Consider the following 21585-nt stretch of genomic DNA (forward strand, 5'->3'; position numbering starts at 1 on the left):
TGGCCCTTGCGAAGGCTGAGCGCTCTTCAGCCAATGGAAAGCGAGGTTATTACAGTTTTTTTCAGGATCCTTCGGTCAGCTCCCTCCTCCTTAATACGGACCGAGCCGTGTCTCCGTTGCCTGGCAACCGCGACTGGCGAAGGAACCCTTGCGCCTTCTCTCCGCTGGGTGGCGGTAGGAGTTCGGCGGACCGACAAATTCCACGCAGACTTCGCGGTCCAGAGGACTGAGCCCGGCCTCGGTGCAGGGAAACCCCAGAGGCCGGAACTAGAATTGCACATTTTTTTTCACCCCGGATTCCAACGGTGAGAAACCCTTTCTATGAAGCATAATGTTCTCAGGTGGGGGAAAACACACGTAAGGTCACATACCTTAAAAACAGTTTCCTCTAAATATGGATCTTTTTGAAAACGCACTAGAAATAATGCCCATTCAGCTCCTAACATTTTAACATTGAGAAATTTTAAAAATCCTCAATAAATGCATCAAATCATTAAAGGTGGGCTGCATATTTGTTGTTAGAAAAAGTAGTGAGAGAAGGGGCCGGGCGCGGTGGCTCAAGCCTGTAATCCCAGCACTGGGAGGCTGAGGCGGGTGGATCACGAGGTCAAGAGATCGAGACCATCCTGGTCAATATGGTGAAACCCTGTCTCTACTAAAAATACAAAAAATTAGCTGGGCATGGTGGCATGTGCCTGTAATCTCAGCTACTTGGGAGGCTGAGGCAGGAGAATTGCCTGAACCCAGGAGGCGGAGGTTGCGGTGAACCGAGATCGCGCCATTGCACTCCAGCCTGGGTAACAACAGCGAAACTCCGTCTCAAAAGAAGAAAAGAAAAAATAGTGAGAGAGAAATAAAAAAGGGTAGGAAAAATGTAAGAAAATAGGGAAAGCAATAGTAAAAAAAAAAAAAAAAAGGAACATTGTCTAGGAGGTGAGAAAATTAAGATGCAGGAATGCAAATAGCCAAGGCATAGAGAAGAAAATCTTTTTTTGCTGTGTTAATGGCCAATTTTAAAAGCCTCTCTAGGAGGTTCTTATTCGTCCCAGGAATGGCGTGCTTCTTGATTCCTCACAGCAGCGTGGGCCCTGGGACCTTCCTGCAGTGTTGGAAATGTGCCATAACTGCACTGTCCAGCATGGGAGTCATAAGCTTTATGTGGCAATTGTGCCCTCGAATTGTGGCTAGTGTGACTGAGGAGTCAATTTTTTTTTTTTTGAGACAGAGTTTTGCTCTGTCACCCAGGCTGGAGTGCAGTGGTGTGATCTTAGCTCACTGCAACCTCTGCCTCCAGGATTTGAGTGATTCACCTGCTTCAGCCTCCCAAGTAGCTGGGATTACAGGCGCACACCACCAGCCTGGCTAATTTTTTTTTTTTTTTTAATAGAGATGTAGGTTTCACCATGTTGTCCAGGCTGGTCTCGAACTCCTAACCTTAAGTAATCGGTCCACCTTGGCCTTTCCAAAGTGCTAGGATTACAGGTGTGAGCCACTGTGCCGGGCCTGAATTTTTAATTTTTAAATTGTAATGAATTCAAAGTTAACCATGGGTGTGAGTAGCTACCATATTGTACAGTGGGACCTTAGATGATCAAAATCTTGTTCCTCCTAGACCCAGTGTTTTTCTGTGTCCTCAGTTCTGACATCAGGATTATTTCAGATATTTAGTTTTAGTATATAATTAACATCTGTTAAGAGTTATCTAGGCTGGGCACGGGGGCTCACGCCTACAATCCCAGCACTTTGGGAGGCCGAGGCGGGTGGATCACGAGGTCAAGAGATCGAGTCCATCCTGGTCAATGAGGTGAAACCCCGTCTCTACTAAAAATACAAAAATTAGCTGGGCATGGTGGTGTGCGCCTGTAGTCCCAGCTACTCGGGAGGCTGAGGCAAGAGAATTGCTTGAACCTAGGAGGCAGAGGTTGCAGTGAGCCGAGATTGTGCCATTGCACTCCAGTCTGGGTAACAACAGCGAAACTCCGTCTCAAAAAAAAAAAAACAGAGTTATCTAAAATCTAGTACACTTACCTAAAATCTAGTCAATAGCTCCCTTTACAAGTGAATCACTTAACTCAGGTAAGTTTTAGGACACTTGACTTTACTTGCATTCTTTTACAAGATCTTTATTTTCTAATGTTTTGAAGTCAGTAGCTAAATGTATCTCTGTGTTATAAATGTTTTCAAATATGTTTTTATGTTATTGTGTGATGGACAGCTATGAGAGATATGCATATTTGTGTTTGGTCTTAAAACATTTATTTACCTTACTAGTAATTTCTATAGGAAAAGGCAAAGTTCAGATTATTTAAATTATATGATTATATGTATATACTAGAACGTAAATTCCGAGAAACAGGGAATTTTGTCTGTTTGTTCATTGAAGTATCGCCATGCCTAGAACAGTGTCTGGGACGTGTTAGATGTCTATTAAATATTTTAAAAATATATTAAAAATTGTTTTGTTGAACTCTTTAGAATTATTTGAACATTTTTAGTTTATTTCAGGATTGTATTGCTTTCTATACAATTTCTTTTTTTTTTTGCAACCAATTTACCATGTAACGATCTTTCTATAAAATTTCTATTGTACATCTGATTAGAGACTATTTTAGATTTCAAAGTTTGGAATTTAAATGGCAACTCTCAATCAATTAAATTATTAATTTATTAGTGTTGGCAAAATACTGTTGGTTCAAATAATTTTAGGGATGAGTGACAAGGAAATAATGTTTCAGGATCTTTTTGAGTTGCTTTTTCTTATTTTTGAATTTTAACACAACCCTTTTTTAGAAAAGTTAAATTTTTTCTCTTTTTTTATAGTTGAGCAAAAATATTTGTATTTCTGTTTTTAAACTTCTTTTGCTTTACTTATTTATTTATTTGAGACAGAGTCTGTAATCCAGGCTGGAGTGCAGTGGCATGATCTTGGGTCACTGCAACCTATACCTCCTAGGTTCAAACGATTTTCCTGCCTCAGCCTCCCTAGAAGCTGGGACTATGGGTGTACCCACCATGCCCAGCTTATTTTTGCATTTTTAACAGAGACAGAGTTTCATCACGTTGGCCAAGCTGGTCTCAAACTCCTGACCTCAAGTGATTCACCCACCTCAGCCTTCCAAAGTGCTGGAATTACAGGCATGAGCCACTGTGCCTAGGCTGTATTGCTGTTTTGTGTTTGTAAGAATCTCTGTAATACAGAACTCTCAATACTTTTAAGAACTAATATTAAAATCTGAAAGATAATTTTGTGGATGAAGAATGAAATTTATTCACATGTGTCATGCAGATGTCAGTTTTAGTATGGGGACCAAGTCTTAAACTGAGATCATATGACATCACCTCAGAAGCAGAGATTTCCAAATTAGATCATATGATACTAGCAGTTGTCTGTGTTTGGGATTAAAAGAGTTTAACATGTAACTGGAAATTTACAAGGAGATTGTACTGAGATGGCAGACAAAAACAAGTTCTATCCTTTTCCCACTTCTCCCTCCTTTTCCAAAATCTCTAAAAATTACAGAAAACTTAGATACACACATACTTGTGCATACATGACCATGCCTAGAATTGAAATACATGAAGGTGTGCTCTCATGGGCCAGACATTGTAAGAATACTTGAAAAATAGAAGGCAGATGGGATTGAATTGAAGGTGGACAGACAACAGTTGTATAATAAAGGCCTTATGCAGAAATGGAAGTGACTCTCAGAGTGTTCTAAGCACACAGAAAGAAGCTATTGTTTATCAATAGCGGCCTTTAAGCAATTCTATGAGTTATTGATTGAAACCACTGTAGGAAGAGCCAGGTCAGCTTCTCAACCTTACCCCTACTTTTATTTGCAGTGGATAGCAGAAGAATTTGCCCCTAAAGGTGGTGGTGGGGTTAGCGGGAGGCAGTCCATGTACACTTTTACTGAAAAGGCAGGACAGTGCCCTGGATGGCTTCTGACATTTAGAAGGAAAAGAGAGGCCCCATATTTTGAGACTGGTCCTAGCCCACTGCTAGTTTCACATGTCTCCTCCAAAATTCATTTTGAAACTTAAACCCCCAATGTGCAGTATTGAGAGGTGGGACCTTTAAGGCATGATTGGATCATGAGGTCTCTGATCCAATCCATTAACGGGTTAATGGATTAATGGTTTAATGGATTAACATGTTGTCATGCAAGAGGAACTGGTGGCTTTACAAGAAGAGGAAGAGAGACCTGAGTTAGCAAGTTAACACGCTCAGCTTCCTCACCATGTGATGTCTTGTGCCCCCTTGGGACACCGAAGAGAGTTCCCACCAGCAAGAAAGTTCTTATGGGCTTCCCGGCCTCCACACTGTAAGAAATGAATTCCTTGTCTTTATAACCTACCCTGTTTCAGGCATTCTGTTATAAGCAAAAGAAAATGAATGAAGACAGAAAACTGGTACCAAGAAGTGGGATTTTGCTGATGACGAATACCTGAAAATGGGGAAGCAGCTTTGGAACTAGGTAAGGAGCAGGGGCTGGAAGAGTTTGAAGGAGCAGGTATAAAATGACTGTATTTCAGTGAATGGAGCATTAAAGGTGATTCTAGTGAGACTCAGAAAACAAAAAGGCAAGGGCACATTTGGAATTTCTTCAAGATTTGTTAAGCGGTTGTAACCAGAATACAGATAGAAATATGTATTTCTGAGATTCGAGTTGAAACTGAGGAAGGTGGTATTGGAAACTGGAGTAAAGGCCATCCTTGTTATAAATTGGCAAAGAACTTGGCTGAACTGTGTCCGTGCCTGAGGGTGTGGTGGGGGGCCAAACTTGAGATTAATGAACTAGAGTATCTGGCAAAAGAAATTCCTAAGCGAAATGTGGAAGGAGCTACATGATTACATTTGGCAGCTTAAGCTGCTTTCAGAAACAAAGAAATAATTAAAGGTAGAATTTATCATGAAAAGGTAAGCAGAGTGGAAAGATTTGGATAACGCTCAGCCTGACCATGTAAAGAGTATAAAAGCATGTTCAGCAGAGGAAACCAAGGGTGAAGCCCAGTGACTGTTTGCTAAAGAGATTAGCTTGGATAAAAGAGAGACAGGTGCTATTCCTTTAGACAAGGGAAGAAAAATACCAAAGGCATTTTAAAGATTTTAGAGGGTGCCCCTACCATCATAGGCCCAGAGGCATAGGAGGACAGAATTATTTCAGAGGACAGGTAAGGGTAATTTGCACAGGCTCACTGCCCAGGGCCACCTCAAGAGTCCCCACCAGCTCTCTCCAGATATGCCTCTTTGACCTTGGACTTCCCAGGCTCCATAACTGTAAGAAACAAATTTCTTTTCTTTGTAAATTACCCAGTTTTAGGTATTCTGTTATAAGCAACAGAAAATGGACTAAGGTACACACCTTGTGAAACTCCACATCTACCATCTTCTCCTTCAAAAATCCTGCAGGTGGAATGCAATAAGCAGATCCCACATGTGCACAGGCTAACAGGGAATCTCAGTTACCAAGGTGAACACACACTCAAAAGATCTACATTTGAAAACGAAAAAACCCAGCAAACAAAAAAAAGGGTATAATACTCAAGAAACATTAAAACCTGAGGCCGAGTACCGTGGCTCACACCTGTTATCCTAGCATTTGGGAGGCAGAAGCAGGAGGACTGCTTGAGCCAGGGAGGTTGAGGCTGCAGGGAGCCATGATCACACCAGTGCGCTCCACCCTGGGCGACAGAGTGAGACCCTGTCTCTAAAAAAAGAAAAAAAAGATTTTAAAGCACAAGTTAGAAAAACAGTTTAGAACAAATATAATTAACATTTATAGAGAGACACAAGAGAATTTTGCATCTATTAAAGAGGAATAAACTAGGAATTGTGGTTAAAGATTGAAGAAAAATGCACATTTGGGCTGGGTGTGATGGCTAATGCCTCTGTAATCCTTGCAGTTTGGGAGGCTGAGGCAGGATGATTGCCTAAGTTCAGGAGTTACAGACCAGCTTGGGCAACAGGGTGAAACCCTGTTTCTACAAAAAGTAAAAACTAGGTGGGTGTAATAGTGCACACCTATAGTTCCAGCTACCCAGGAGGCTGAAGGTTGGGAGGATCACTTGAACCCAGGAGGTTGAGGCTGCAGTGAGCCCTGATTGCACCACAGCACTCCAGCCTGGGTGACAGAGCAAGAGCTTGTCAAAGAGAGAGAGAGAGAGAGAGAGAGAGAGAGAGAGAGAGAGAGAGAGAGAGAGAGAGAGAGAGAGAGGAGGGAGAGAGAGAGAGAGAGAGGAGGGAGAGAGAGAGAGAGAGGAGGGAGAGAGAGAGGAGGGAGAGAGAGCGAGAAAGAGAAAGAGAGAAAGAAAGAAAAGAATGAAGAAAAAAAGAGGAAGGAAAAAGGAAGAGAAAGAATGAAAAGAAAGAAAGGAAGGAAGAAAGGAAGAAAGAAAGAAAGAGGAAGAAAAGGAAGGGAAGTGAGGGGAAGGGAGGGGAGGGGAGGGGAGGTAAAGGAGAGAAAGAAAGAAAGAAAGAAAGAAAGAAAGAAAGAAAGAAAGAGAGGTCGGGTGGCTCAGGCCTGTAATCCCAGCACTCTGGGAGGCCAAGGCAGGCAGATCACAAGATCAAGAGATTGAGACCATCCTGGCCAACATGGTGAAACCCTGTCTCTACTAAAAATACAAAAATTAGCCGGGCATGGTGGCGCGCAGCCTGTAGTCCCAGCTACTCAGAAGGCAGAGGCAGGAGAATTGCTTGAACCCGGGAGGCAGAGGTTGCAGGGAGTGGAGATCGCGCCACTGAATTCCAACCTGGGCAACAAAGCGAGACTCCATCTCAGAAAAAAAAAAAAAAAAAAAAAACAGAGCAGTTCCATCTCCCTGAAAACTTCTCCTCTTATTTTTTCATAACACACCTTTCTCATCCCAATCCTGCTTCCCAAGACGCAGTTTTAAACCATCATTAATTAATTTTTGTTTATTTTTTTGAGACCGAGCCTTTTGCTCTGTTGCCCTGGCTGGAGTGCAGTGGCACGATCTCAGCTCACTGCAACCTCTGCCTCCCAGGTTCAAGTGATTCTCCTGGTTCAGCCTCTCAAGTAGCTGGGACTACAGGTGCACACCACCACACCGAGCTAATTTTTGTATTTTTAGTAGAGACGGGGTTTCACCATGTTAGCCAGGAGGGTCTGGATCTCCTGACCTGGTGGTCCACCCACCTAGGCCTTCCAAAGTGCTGGGATTACAGGTGTGAGCCACTGTGCCTGGCCCCCTCATTAATTTTTATGATAACCATGATAGGCCAGGTGCAGTGGCTCTCGCCTGTAATCCCAGCATTTTCGAGGCTGAGGTGGACAGATCACTTGAGGTCAGGAGTTCCAAACTAGTCTGGCCAACATGGTGAAACCCTTTTTCTACTAAAAATACAAAAATTAGCCAGGCCTGATGGTGCATGCTTGTAATCCCAGCTTCTCAGAAGAATCACTTGAACCGGGGAGGTGGAGGTTGCAGTGAGCCAAGATTGCACCACTGCACTTCAGCCTGGGCAACAGAGTCAGACTGTCTAAAAAAAAATTTTTTTAAATAGTAATGATTAAAATGACTGTAATCTATCTAAATTATTGTTTATAAGCATTCATCTAAATAAATTGAATGAACAGTGTCTACATGTTTATTAGAAAACAAATGTTAATAGTTCTGGCAGATTTATCTCCTTGCTTTTTAAGAGATTAATAAACAATGAATACATTGTAGAGGAAAGAAGTGTTTTCACTTTGAAACCTTTGAAAAAATTTCTCTTTAGCCATTTAGTATTAATATCAAGCAAAGAGGGGTTTCTGCTCCTTTTTTTTCTTTGCTCTTCTTCCTCATTTCACCCTTTGGAGACTGTCTATAGTTCCACATTTTCTCTAGTTCTGAATCTGTGTAACTTTGACTCTATAGTAGTAACTGTTAGTTGCTGACCATATATTTGTTCTCTCTTCTCTCAAATAAACAGAGCCCCAAATTTTTACTGAACAAAATGTAGACAAAGGGTAATATTGCCCGGCCTTTTTTGCAGAGAGCTGTAGCTATTCCAGGCTCTCAGAAAACGGTAGTCCCAAATGAAGGCCTCTGAAGCAGAACTGCCCTGTATCTTTCCTGTGGTGGTGGCCTCTTGGACTTTCTCCTGCCCTTCTGTCTCTGGCCTCTCATTCTCCCCAAGGCTAGCTTGGAAAGTAGAATTCCTCTTGCCTCAGGTGGGTCATAGAAGCCAGCCACAAAAGCTAAAAATATTACTCTAACTTTCTCCCAGCCTTTCCATATAAAAACTTGCCATGAAGAAATGATCTGACTTGCCTTGTTTGACTGTTTCAGATTGTTGAAGCCCATTCCGAAGACAGTCCAGTCCCACATCCAGAAGGAAGGAATGCACAGAGGTCAAGAAGAATCTAGACAGACAGCATTGCTGAGTTCCCCCCACTCAGTCTAGATCTTTAGATCATACTCTTTCTTTGTCCCGACATATTTCTACACAGCTCTCCATTCTTGGTTGAACCTAAGCATAAAAGTGGACAATTTCCTCTGTATCTTTTATTTATTTTATTTAGAGACAGGGTCTCACACTGTCACCCGAGCTGGAGCTCACTGGCACAATCGCAGCTCATGCAGCCTCCAACTCCTGGGCCCAGCATACCTGGCTAATTTTAAAATTTTTTGTACAGATTGAGTCTTGCTTTGTTCCTAAGGCTGATCTTAAACTGTTGGCCTCAGGCCATCCTCCCTCCTTGGCCTCCCAAAGTGCTGAGGTCACAGGCATGTGACACTGTGCCCAGCCTCCCCTACAGGTCTTCATTCCGAAGTCTCCTGTGTACATGTAAAACTGTGATCAAATAAATGTGTATGCCTTTTCTTCTATTAATCTGCCTTTTTTTGTCAGTGATTTTCAGTGAAACTTCAGAGGGCAAAGGGAAATTTTCCTTGGCCCCTCCAGTTTTGGTGCTGTGAAAACTGGTTCTGGTCTTCTGGAAGCTGCAATGAAGGGAACAGAGGATCTGACAAGCCAGCAGAAGGGTAAGAAATTCCTACCAGTTGGGCTCCTGGCCTCTCTCCTTCTGTGGAATCTGGTAGAGATGTTGGTAAAAATCGCTGTTTGTCTCATTTTCATCTCCAAAACCTTGATTAATGGGATAAAAGGGTATGTGTGGCTAGTTTTGGGTGTAGCGGCTCTGGTGTTCTTTTTTGGTATGAATATTACCATTGTTTGGTCAGTTGCCCTCCAGAAATAGTCTTTGTCTTCCTGTGTTGTTCTGTCATAAACAAGGATGCCATAGGGTAGAACATGGGTCTACACCCCCATAAACCCTCTGAGCTGTCCCTGAAGACTGATTAGTTTTGCGGTTCTGACTAGACCAGATATGCATAGGAGTCCTTTCAGATTTCTTAATAAACTTCTCTGCAGTCCCCAAAATAAAAACCAGATGAGATTCTTCTATTGTTTTGTTTCATGTCCATATAAGACCTCAACTTTTGAGAGCATTTTCTCTTGGTCCCTGCCATTCTGGGGAGTATGATTTTCGGGTCACATTGGGTGACCAGTCTAAAAATGGCTGGTCACAAAAGATTTTAAGAAGTACACTTTTTTTCCAAATATGTCAAGTTTTCAGGGGAGTTTGTCTTAACAAGTTTCATCTGTAAGGGGCTCTTGTTGCCTGGTTAGGCTGGGAAAATTCCAATCCCAGGAGGGTCTACCTGGTGTAAGTGGATTAACGGGTCTGTGACTGGTGGCCCCTGGAAAATTTGTGGGTTGCTAGTGGCACCATATGCACAAACACCAGCCTTAACAGTCTGTGGCAACAAGAGTCTTTGTTATCTTAAGTCTACTGCTGAGTTAACTTTTGGGGATCATGGAGACTGTCTCCTCTATATGTTCTCAAGGAACACCTCTTGTTTGTATGGTAAAAACTTATTCTAAACCCGGAAAATTATCTCTGGGATTTTCCAGGAAGAGGCATTGTTGAGTTACTACTGTAATTTGTAAACCATTGGCAATTCTTTTTTTTTTTTTTTGAGATAGAGTGTTGCTCTGTTACCAGGCTGGAGTGCTGTGGTATGATCTCAGCTGACTGCAACCTCCGCCTCCCAGGTTCAAACAATTCTCTTGCCTCAGCCTCCTGAGTAGCTGGGATTACAGGTGTGCACCACCACACCCAACTAATTTTTTTTTTTTAGTATTTTTTAGTAGAGACAGGGCTTTACCATGTTGTCCAGGATGGTCTTGAGCTCCTGACCTTGTGATCCGCCTGCCTCAGCCTCCCAAAATGGTGAGATTACAGGCGTGAGCAGCCACACCTGGCCAACCACTGGAAATTCTAATCATCAGTGGCCAAAAGATGGATCCTTTAAATTAAAAAGAACCGTAATTTTTTTTTTTTAAAAAAAGAAGATTTTGGAGATCTCTCATTCTAAATAATTGTCTTACTTGCATTTATGGGATAATAAAATTAAAGAAAGGCACAATAGTGTCTTGGCTTAGAAATTCTCTTGACAAAATTAAAATGCAAAAATCTAACCCAAAACAAAATTAAAATTATTTGTGCACTCAAACTGCCTGCTTTGAATTCCCTGTGGGATTTACAAAGAAGGCATTTCAGCTTGTGGTGTAGTGGCTAAGATTCTGTGCTTTCACAACTGTGGCCTGGATTTGATTCTTTGTCATAGAATCAGTCCCTATAGTACATGTAAGCTCTTTAACTCAATAGCACAAACATTTATAAAACTTGGTTTAATATTTGTGTGACTCTTGACTTTAGGGGTACTCATTTGTTATTGGACAAACGTCCACAAAAAAGGTAGACAGGATATCCACTGCAGTTGGAGTAAGTGACTAGGAGTAGGTTAGCTCTACCATGAAGCAGGAGCCAGAAAGGAAAAAAATCTATCAACTATTTTTATATCCATCCATATCTTCATCCATCCATTCATCAATTTAAATAGTTACAGCTATTTTAGCTATTTTGGCATAAGTGCAAATTTTTGTACAGATCAAAGTGTAGTAAGCCTATATTTTATTTATTTGTTTATTTACTGTCTAGAATAATGGCACCATTATCAGAGAAATGACATATACATTTTGCTTAAGTTAAAGTTTGAGGCCTGGGAGTGATGGCTCACTCTTGTACTCCCAGCACTTTGGGAGGCTGAGGTGGCTGGATTGGTTAAGCTCAGGAGTTCAAGACCACCACCCTGGGTAACATGGTAAAACCCCATCTCTACAAAAAATACAAAAATTAGCCGGGTGTGGTGGCACAGGCCTGTGGTCCCAGCTACTTGGGAGGCTGAGGTGGGAGAATCCCTTGAATGTGAGAGGGCAAGGCTTCAGTGAACCACGATTGTGCCACTTGAAAAACAGAATAGCTTACAACACTTTATGATATTGTGTATTATACCAAACAAAGCTCATTTTGAAACTAAAGTTTACAATCTCTTAATCTTTGCACAAATGCTATCACTTATTTATTCATTTGTGCATTACTTTACTTCACGGAAGGAATATATTTATCATCTATTTATTTTTCAAATAGAGTTTCAAAAAAATTTTTTAAAGAATATGCAGTCTTTGTAAAACTACAGCAGCAGCAACAGCAGTTTAAGAAAGATTAGACCACATATTATCAATACAGTATTTTCAGGTCTACTTTCTTACACCTTGTGAGAGTGCACATTCTGGGCACTATCTTACTGTTTCAGCAAGCCTTGGAATTGTTTTGCAAAAGGACGATGGGAATGAAAATAATTATTAAGTTTTCATTGGAGAGAGTAATTCCCCTCAGTTATCCCTGCAATCTGGAAACGTTACAGTTTATGAACTTATTTAAATAAAAGGCTTACGCAAGGATTCTTGTTTTGCCTTTTTTATTTCTCCTGGAACTTCACAATAACAATATTTATTTTTGGTGAACATTACTTAATCAGGAGTCATTTCAGATAACTGAGTCATACCCTTTGTTTCTCCTTTCAATTCTGCCAGTATTTGCTTCATGTATTTGGGCTCCATGGTTAAGTGTTAGATGTTTATAATCATTATATTTTCCAGATGTGTTAACCTCTTTATTATGATTAGATGTCTTTCCTTGTATGTCTTAATGTCCTTTGTCATAAAGTCTATTTCGCCTGATATTCATATAGCCATTCCAGCACTTTCACAGCAGCTATTTATGCATGCTATTCAACCTATTGTATATTTGAATCTAAACTGTGTTTCTTTTAGGCAGCATATAGTTAGATCTTGTTTTTTATTTTTTAATACATTCTGACAATTTTTGTATTTTGATTGAACTGTTTGTTTAATTCATTCACATTCAATGTAACTATTGATATGTTTGGATTTGTCTATTTTGTTATTTGTTTTCTATATGTTTTATTTCTTGTTTTTCCTCTCTTACCCTTTTATTGCCTTGTTTTGCTTTAAATCAATATTTTAATTCCTTTAGTGAGATATAATTCACATACCATTAAATTCACCTCTTTACAGTGCATAATTCAGTGGTTTTTGGTATATTTATAGAATCATCTAATTTCAGAACATTTTAATCACTCCCAAAAGAAATCCTGTATCTATAAGCAGTCACTCCCATTTCCATATCCCTCATCCCCTGAAAACCACTCATTTGTATTTTTGTTGTTGTTTGCTTGAGACAGGGTTTCATTCTGTCACTCAGGCTGAAGTGCAGTGGGGTGATCATGGATCACTGCAGCCTTGACCTCCCAGGCTCAAGCGGTCCTTCCACCTCAGCCTTCTGAGTAGCTGGGACTACAGGTGTGTGACACCACATCCAGCTAATTTAAAAAATTTCTGTGGAGTCGGGGTCTCACTCTGTGGCCCATGCTGGTCTCAAAGTCCTGGTCTCTAGCAATCCTTCTCCGTTGGCCTCCCAAAGTGTTGTTATTGCAAGTATGAACCACTGTGCCCAGCCCATTTTGAAGTATATTTTTAAAGTTTTCATTTTTCAGTGGTTGCTCTAGGGATTTTAATTTTTCTGGAACTTCATAATAACTTCAACTTAAAATCCACTTCAGGTTAATGATAATATACTTGTGATAAAATATGGCAACTTTTCTCCATTATAGCTCAATTTTCTCCCTTTTATTTTGCTTGTGAAAGGCAGTCCTTTGGCTCCTATTTGTTCCTGCATTGCTGTGGTTTGAATATGGTTTGTCCCCACCAAAACTCATGTTGAGGCTTGGTCCCCAGTGTAATGTGTTGAGAGGTGGCAAGACTTTAAAAGGTATTTGAGTCATGAAGGATCTGCTCTGATGAAACGATTAATGCCATATTGTGAGAGTGAGTGAGTTATGTCTCTTGTAGGACTGGATTCGTTACTGAGAGAGCAGGTGGTTATAAAGTGAGGTTGCCTCTCATGTTTTGTCTCTTCTGCACATACCTGCTTGCTGCCATCACGTGGATGCTCCTGCCATGTGATGCCATCTGCCATGTTATGATGCAACATGAAGCCTTTGTCACATATGGCTTCCCAGTCTTAAACTTCCCAGTCTCCAGAAGCATGAGCTAAATAAACTTCTTTTTAAAGTCAATTACCCAGTCTCAGATATTCCATTATAGCAATGTAAAATGAACTAAAACATGCATATTCTTGCTGAGCATGCCAGACTGCAAACTTTATTCATCTTCTGACACTGAGCTGTTCCTGTAGCTAGTCATAAAGTCAACTAGCTGGTCAAGGTGACCTTAGAGTGATACTGTGTACCTGCTCACTGCCTAAGGAGAGGGAGGGAAACGGAATATGCTGCTTGTTCAAAAAGTGTTGGGCCCTTTGCCTGGGTTGCAACCCACTGTGTGGGTAGGATGGGCCTTGCGGGATTTAGCCATGAGGAACTGAGGCAAATGTGTTGATGCTCATTCTTCTTGCTGTTCTATGAGTAATAAAGTCTTTATGGTGCAGGAATCATGTGTCTTCTGCCTGTTTCCATGAGACAGTGACAAGATAACTGTAAGCTTTAAGTAAGCTACAATCCCAAATCCTTCACCTTTTAAATTTGTTTCCAGCAATTCACCTAGCTATCTAGATGTCCTTCTCTTTGTGTTTATCTTACACACATTGTTCATTGAGGTTCATTAAGGTTCTTGGATCTGCAGGTTAATTTTTAAATGGAAAATTTGGGAAGTTTTGGGCCATTATTTCTTTTTCTTTCTTTTTTTTTTTTTTAATTTTTTATTGCATTTTAGGTTTTGGGGTACATGAGCAGAACATGCAAGACAGTTGCGTAGGTACACACATGGCAGTGTGTTTTGCTTCCTTTCTCCCCTTCACCCACATTTGGCATATCTCCCCAGGCTATCCCTCCCCACCTCCCCCTCCCACTGGCCCTCCCCTTTTCCCCCCAATAGACCCCAGTGTTTAGTACTCCCCTCCCTGTGTCCATGTGTTCTCATTTTTCATCACCCGCCTATGAGTGAGAATATGCAGTGTTTCATTTTCTGTTCTTGTGTCAGTTTGCTGAGGATGATGTTCTCCAGATTCATCCATGTCCCTACAAATGACACAAACTCATCATTTCTGATTGCTGCATAATATTCCATGGTGTATATGTGCCACATTTTTCCCATCCAATCTATTATCAATGGGCATTTGGGTTGATTCCAGGTCTTTGCTATTGTAAACAGTGCTGCAATGAACATTCGTGTACATGTGTCCTTATAGTAGAACGATTTATAGTCCTTTGGATATATACCCAGTAATGGGATTGCTGGGTCAAATGGAATTTCTATTTCTAAGGCCTTGAGGAATCGCCACACTGTCTTCCACAATGGTTGAACTAATTTACACTCCCACCAACAGTGTAAAAGTGTTCCTTTTTCTCCACATACTCTCCAGCATCTGTTGTCTTCAGATTTTTTAATGATCGCCATTCTAACTGGCGTGAGATGGTATCTCAATGTGGTTTTGATTTGCATCTCTCTGATGACCAGTGACGATGAGCATTTTTTCATATGACTGTTGGCCTCATATATGTCTTCTTTTGTAAAGTGTCTGTTCATATCCTTTGCCCACTTTTGAATGGGCTTGTTTGTTTTTTTCCTGTAAATCTGTTTGAGTTCTTTGTAAATTCTGGATATCAGCCCTTTGTCAGATGGGTAAACTGCAAAAATTTTTTCCCATTCTGTTGTTTGCCGATTCACTCTAGTGACTGTTTCTTTTGCCGTGCAGAAGCTGTGGAGTTTGATTAGGTCCCATTTGTCTATTTTGGCTTTTGTTGCCAATGCTTTTGGTGTTTTGTTCATGAAGTCCTTGCCTACTCCTATGTCCTGGATGGTTTTGCCTAGATTTCCTTCTAGGGATTTTATCGTGCCAGGTCTTATGTTTAAGTCTTTAATCCATCTGGAGTTAATTTTAGTGTAAGGTGTCAGGAAGGGGTCCAGTTTCTGCTTTCTGCACATGGCTAGCCAGTTTTCCCAACACCATTTGTTAAACAGGGAATCCTTTCCCCATTACTTGTCTTTGTCAGGTTTATCAACAATTGTATAGTTGTAGATATGTTGTGTTGCCTCCGGTGCCTCTGTTCTGTTCCATTGGTCTATATCTCTGTTTTGGTACCAGTACCATGCTGTTTTGATTACTGTAGCCTTGTAGTATAGTTTGAAATCCGGTAGTGTGATGCCCCCCGCTGTGTTCTTTTTGCTTAGAATTGACTTGGCTATGCAGGCTCTCTTTTGGTTCCATATGAAGTTCATGGTGGTGTTTTTTCCAGTTCTGTGAAGAAAGTCAATGGTAGCTTGATGGGGATAGCGTTGATTCTGTAAATTACTTTGGGCAGTATAGCCATTTTCACGATATTAGTTCCTCCTAACCTTAAACATGGAATGTTTCTCCATCTGTTTGTGTCTTCTCTGATTTTGTTGAGCAGTGGTTTGTAGTTCTCCTTGAAGAGGTCCCTTACGTTCCTTGTGAGTTGTATTCCAAGGTATTTTATTCTTTTTGTAGCAATTGTGAATGGCAGTTCGTTCTTGATTTGGCTTTTTTTAAGTCTGTTATTGGTGTAGAGGAAGGCTTGTGATTTTTGCACATTGATTTTATATCCTGAGACTTTGCTGAAGTTGCTTATCAGTTTCAGGAGTTTTTGGGCTGAGGTGATGGGGTCTTCTAGGTATACTATCATGTCGTCTGCAAATACAGACAATTTGGCTTCCACCTTTCCTATTTGAATACCCTTTCTTTTTCTTGCCTGATTGCTCTGGCTAGAACTTCCAGTACTATATTGAATAGGAGTGGTGAAAGAGGGCATCCTTGTCTAGTGCCGGATTTCAAAGGGAATGCTTCCAGTTTTTGCCCATTCAGTATGATATTGGCTGTTGGTTTGTCATAAATAGCTTTTATTACTTTGAGATACGTTCCATCGATACCGAGTTTATTGAGGGTTTTTAGCATAAAGGGCTGTTGAATTTTGTCAAATGCCTTCTCTACGTCAATTGAGATAATTGTGTGGTTTTTGGTTTTGGTTCTGGTGAATTACGTTTATAGACTTGCATATGTTGAACCAGCCTTGCATCCCTGGGATGAATCCTACTTGATCATGATGAATAAGTTTTTTGATTTGCTGTTGCAATCGGCTTGCCAATATTTTATTGAAGATTTTTGCATCTGTGTTCATCATGGATATTGGCCTGAAGTTTTCTTTTCTTGTTGGGTCTCTGCCGGGTTTTGGTATCAGGATGATGTTGGTCTCATAAAATGATTTGGGAAGGATTCCCTCTTTTTGGATTATTTGGAATAGTTTCATAAGGAATGATACCAGCTCCTCTTTGTGTGTCTGGTAGAATTTGTCTGTGAACCCGTCTGGACCTGGGCTTTTTTTGTGTGGTAGGCTCTTAATTGCTGCCTCGACTTCTGACCTTGTTATTGGTCTATTCATAGTTTCAGCTTCCTCCTGGTTTAGGCTTGGGAGGACACAGCAGTCCAGGAATTTATCCATTTCTTCCAGGTTTACTAGTTTATGTGCATAGAGTTGTTTGTAATATTCTCCGATGATGGTTTGAATTTCTGTGGAATCTGTGGTGATTTCCCCTTTATCATTTTTTATTGCATTTATTTGGTTGTTCTTTCTTTTATTTTTAATCAATCTGGCTAGTGGTCTGTCTATTTTGTTGATCTTTTCAAAAAACCAGCTCTTGGATTTATTGATTTTTTGAAGGGTTTTTCGTGTCTCAATCTCCTTCAGTTCAGCTCTGATCTTAGTTATTTCTTGTGTTCTGCTGGGTTTTTGAGTTTTTTTGATCTTGCTCCTCTAGCTCTTTCAATTTTGATGATAGGGTGTCAATTTTGGATCTCTCCATTCTCCTCATATGGGCACTTATTGCTATATACTTTCCTCTAGAGACTGCTTTAAATGTGTCCCAGAGATTCTGGCATGTTGTGTCTTCGTTCTCATTGGTTTTGAAGAACTTCTTTATTTCTGCCTTCATTTCATTGTTTACCCAGTCAACATTCAAGAGCCAGTTGTTCAGTTTCCATGAAGCTGTGCGGTTCTGGGTTGGTTTCTGAATTCTGAGTTCTAACTTGATTGCACTATGGTCTGAGAGGCTGTTGGTTATGATTTCAGTTGTTTTGCATTTGCTGAGCAGTGCTTTACTTCCAATTATGTGGTCAATTTTAGAGTAGGTGTAATGTGGTGCTGAGAAGAATGTATATTCTGTGGATTTGGGGTGGAGAGTTCTGTAAATGTCTATCAGGTTTGCTTGCTCCAGGTCTGAAGTTCAAGCCCTGGATATCCTTGTTGATTTTCTGTCTGGTTGATCTGTCTAATATTGACAGTGGAGTGTTAAAGTCTCCCACTATTATTGTGTGGGAGTCTAAGTCTCTTTGTAAGTCATTAAGAACTTCTCTTATGTATCTGGGTGCTCCTGCATTGGGCCCATATATGTTTAGGATTGTTAGCTCTTCTTGTTGTATCGATCCTTTTCCCATTATGTAATGGCCTTCTTTGTCTCTTTTAATTTTGTTGCTTTAAAGTCTATTTTATCAGAGATGAGAATTGCAACTCCTGCTTTTTTTTGCTCTCCATTTTCTTGGTAAATCTTCCTCCATCCCTTTATTTTGAGCCTTTGTGTATCCTTGCATGTGAGATGGGTTTCCTGGATACAGCACACTGATGGGTTTTGGCTTTTTATCCAATTTGCCAGTCTGTGTCTTTTGATTGGTGCATTTAGTCCATTTACATTTAGGGTTAATATTATTATGTGTGAATTTGATACTGCCATTTTGATGCTAAGTGGTTGTTTTGCCCTTTAGTTGTTGTAGATTCTTCATTATGTTGATGCTCTTTAGCATTTAGTGTGATTTTGGAATGGCTGGTGCTGGTTGTTCCTTTCTATGTGTAGTGCCTCTTTCAGGAGCTCTTGTAAAGCAGGCCTAGTGGTGACAAAATCTCTGAGTACTTGCTTGTTCGCAAAGGATTTTATTCTTCCTTCACTTCTGAAGCTCAGTTTGGCTGGATATGAAATTCTGGGTTGAAAGTTCTTTTCTTTAAGAATGTTGAATATTGGCCCCCACTCTCTTCTGGCTTGTAGTGTTTCTGCCGAGAGATCTGCTGTGAGTCTGATGGGCTTCCCTTTGTGGGTGACCCGACCTTTCTCTCTGGCTGCCCTTAGTATTTTCTCCTTTATTTCAACCTTGTTGAATCTGACGATTATGTGCCTTGGGGTTGCTCTTCTTGTGGAATATCTTTGTGGTGTTCTCTGTATTTCCTGCATTTGAGTGTTGGCCTGTCTTTCTAGGTGGGGGAAATTTTCCTGGATGATGTCCTGAAGAGTATTTTCCAGCTTGGATTCATTCTCTTCTTCCCCTTCTGGTACACCTATCAAACATAGGTTAGGTCTTTTCACATAGTCCCACATTTCTTGAGACTTTGTTTATTCCTTTTTGCGCTTTTTTCTCTGATCTTGGTTTCTCATTTTATTTCATTGAGTTGATCTTTGACTTCAGATATTCTTTCTTCTACTTGGTCAATTCGGCTATTGAAACTTGTGCATGCTTCGCGAAGTTCCCATATTGTGTTTTTCAGCTCCTTTAATTCATATTCCTCTCTAAGTTATCCATTCTTGTTATCATTTCCTCAAATCTTTTTCATATCTTTTTTCAAGGTTCTTAGTTTCTTTGCATTGATTTAATACATGTTCTTTTAGCTCACAAAAGTTTCTCATTATCCACCTTCTGAAGTCTAATTCCGTCATTTCATCACAGTCATTCTCCATCCAGCTTTGTTCCCTTGCTGGTGAGGAGTTTTGGTCCTTTCTAGGAGGCAAGGTGTTCTGGTTTCGGGTGTTTTCCTCTTTTTTGCTCTGGTTTCTTCCCATCTTTGTGGATTTATCCACTTGTCGTCTGCGTAGTTGCTGACTTTTCGATTGGGTCTCTGAGTGGACACCCAGATTGTTGGTGATGAAGTATTTCTGTTACTTGGTTTTCCTTCTACCAGTCTAGCCCCTTCGCTGTATGACTGCTGAGGTCCACTCCAGGCCCTGCTTGTCTGGGGTGCACCTATAGCAGCTGTGGAAAAGCGAGGGATGCTACCAGTTTCTTTTTTTGCTATCTTTGTCCCTGAATGATGCCTGCCAAATGTCAGTCTTTTGGATATAGAGGGGTCAGGGAGCTGCTTGAGGAGACAGTCTGTACTTTGTATGAGCTCAATTGCTGAGCTGTGAGCTCTGTTGTTCATTCAGGGCTGTTAGGCTGAAAAAAACCCTTTTTTTCTCAGATGCTCTGTCGGGGGTTGGGGTTGAGGCTTTCCTTGTGAGTGTCCGCCTCGCTGTCCTACCCAGCTAGGAGGCAGTCAAGTCACTATTTGCCTGCCGAGGCTCTGCCTTGCTGGTGTGAGGTTCGCCCTGTTGCTGCAGGCTCTGACCTTCTGCTGTGGTCTCCACCCTGTTGCCACGGGCTACGCCCTGTAGCGGAGTCTCTCTGTTGTACCGGGTTTCTTCCGCAACGGCAGGGTACGTCAGCAATGGGCGTGTACCTCAGTGGGGGCTGATTGCCTCGGTAATGGCAGACGCCCCTCCCCCACGGAGCTGCACTTTAAGAAAACCTCCTCACCGGGAGCATTTGGAATCGCCGTTTTGTTTGTTGCACTGCGCTAGCCCAAACGCTTTGTCCCTGGGATTTCCTGGGCTGGCTCCCTGCCCAAGTCCTGTTCAGTCTCAAGTTCAGCCCTCTCAGGTCTCAGTTTGCCGGTTCAACAGGGCACCCGTAACAGTGCGCTTTTGTATGGAGCGCTGTGGGGCGCCTCTGCGTTCCGGCGTGGGCCAGAGCCGCACCGGCTGCCGGCTACACCAGCCGAGACCTCTGCCTGGCGTCCCGCGTCTCTTTTATACCTGGGAATTTCCCCGTTCTCTTTTTTTTTTTGAGACAGAGTCTCCCTCTGTCACCAGGCTGGAGTGCAATGGCACAATCTCGGCCCATTGCAATTTCCGCCTCCCAGGTTCAAGTGATTCTCCTGCCTCAGCCTCCCAAGTAGCTGGGACTACAAGCATGCACCCCAGGCCCAGCTATTTTTTGTACTTTTTAGTAGAGACAGGGTTTCACATGTTGGCCAGGATGCTCTTAATCTCCTGACCTCAAGATCCACCTGTCTCGGCCTTCCAAAGTGCTGGGACTATAGGCTTTAGCCACCGTGTCCAGCCTGGGCCATTATTTCTTCTAGTATGTTTTCTGCTCATTTTTTCACTCTCCTCTTTGTCTGAGACATCTCTTAAATGTGTGTTGGGACACTTTAAATGGTCCTATAGATCTCCTCAAACATTTATAAAACTTGGTTTAATATTTGCATGACTCTTGACTTTTGGAGTACCCATTTGTTATGATGGACAAATGTCCACAAAAAAGGTAGACAGGATATCCACTGCAGTTGGAGTAAGAGACTAGGAGTGGGTTAGCTCTACCATGAAGCAGGAGCAGAAAGGAAAAAAAATCTATCAACTATTTTCAACTATTTTTATATCCATCCATATATCCATACAGTCATCAATTTAAATAGTTACAGCTATTTTGGCTGTTTTGGCGTAAGTGCAAATTTTTATACAGATCAAAGTGTAGTAAGTCTGTATTTTATTTATTTATTATTTAATAGAATAAATAAATAATGGTGACATTATTTATTTATACCATTACTAGAATAATGGCGCCATTATCACAGAAATGACATACAGATTTTGGTTAAATTAAAGTTTGAGGCCTGGGCATGATGAACAGAGCTTCCTCTGTTTGTTTTTCATCAATCTGTTTTCTGTTACTTGGATCAGATACTTTCTATTGATGTATTGTTAAATTAACTGATTCTTTATTCTGATATCTTCAATGTATTATACTTTTGGGCCCATCTAGTGAATTTTTCATGCTGGTTATGTTGCTTTTCTTCTCTAGAATTTTTATTTGGTTCTTTGCTGTGGCTTCTGTTTCTTACTGATACTTCCTATTGCTGAATTATATCATATTTTTCTTGATTTTTGAACATCATAATAACTTCTTGAAATCTCTGCTAAATCCTATATATCTGGCCCCATTCAGAGTCAGTTTATACTAACTTCTTTTTCCCCCCTCTGTGAGTATGGGTCATACTTTCATAGTTCTTTGCATATCTAGTGATTTTTAATTA

The 21585-nt window shown here is 41.0% G+C and overlaps 1 protein-coding gene across 1 annotated transcript in view; it reads left to right on the forward strand.

Annotated features, from left to right (window-relative positions):
- The first annotated feature begins 92 nt into the window (after positions 1 to 92).
- The window catches only part of ENTPD1 (ectonucleoside triphosphate diphosphohydrolase 1), a 171115-nt gene continuing 149622 nt past the window's right edge, over positions 93 to 21585 (forward strand). The window contains exons 1-3 of the mRNA XM_054243174.2: positions 93 to 305; positions 4369 to 4478; positions 8864 to 8997. Of these exons, the coding sequence (XP_054099149.1) occupies positions 8961 to 8997 (37 nt within the window). The 5' untranslated portion in view covers positions 93 to 305; positions 4369 to 4478; positions 8864 to 8960. The remainder of the gene's footprint in view (positions 306 to 4368; positions 4479 to 8863; positions 8998 to 21585) is intronic.

This window comes from Callithrix jacchus, chromosome 12 (assembly GCF_049354715.1).
Source record: "Callithrix jacchus isolate 240 chromosome 12, calJac240_pri, whole genome shotgun sequence".
Taxonomy (NCBI): domain Eukaryota; kingdom Metazoa; phylum Chordata; class Mammalia; order Primates; family Cebidae; genus Callithrix; species Callithrix jacchus.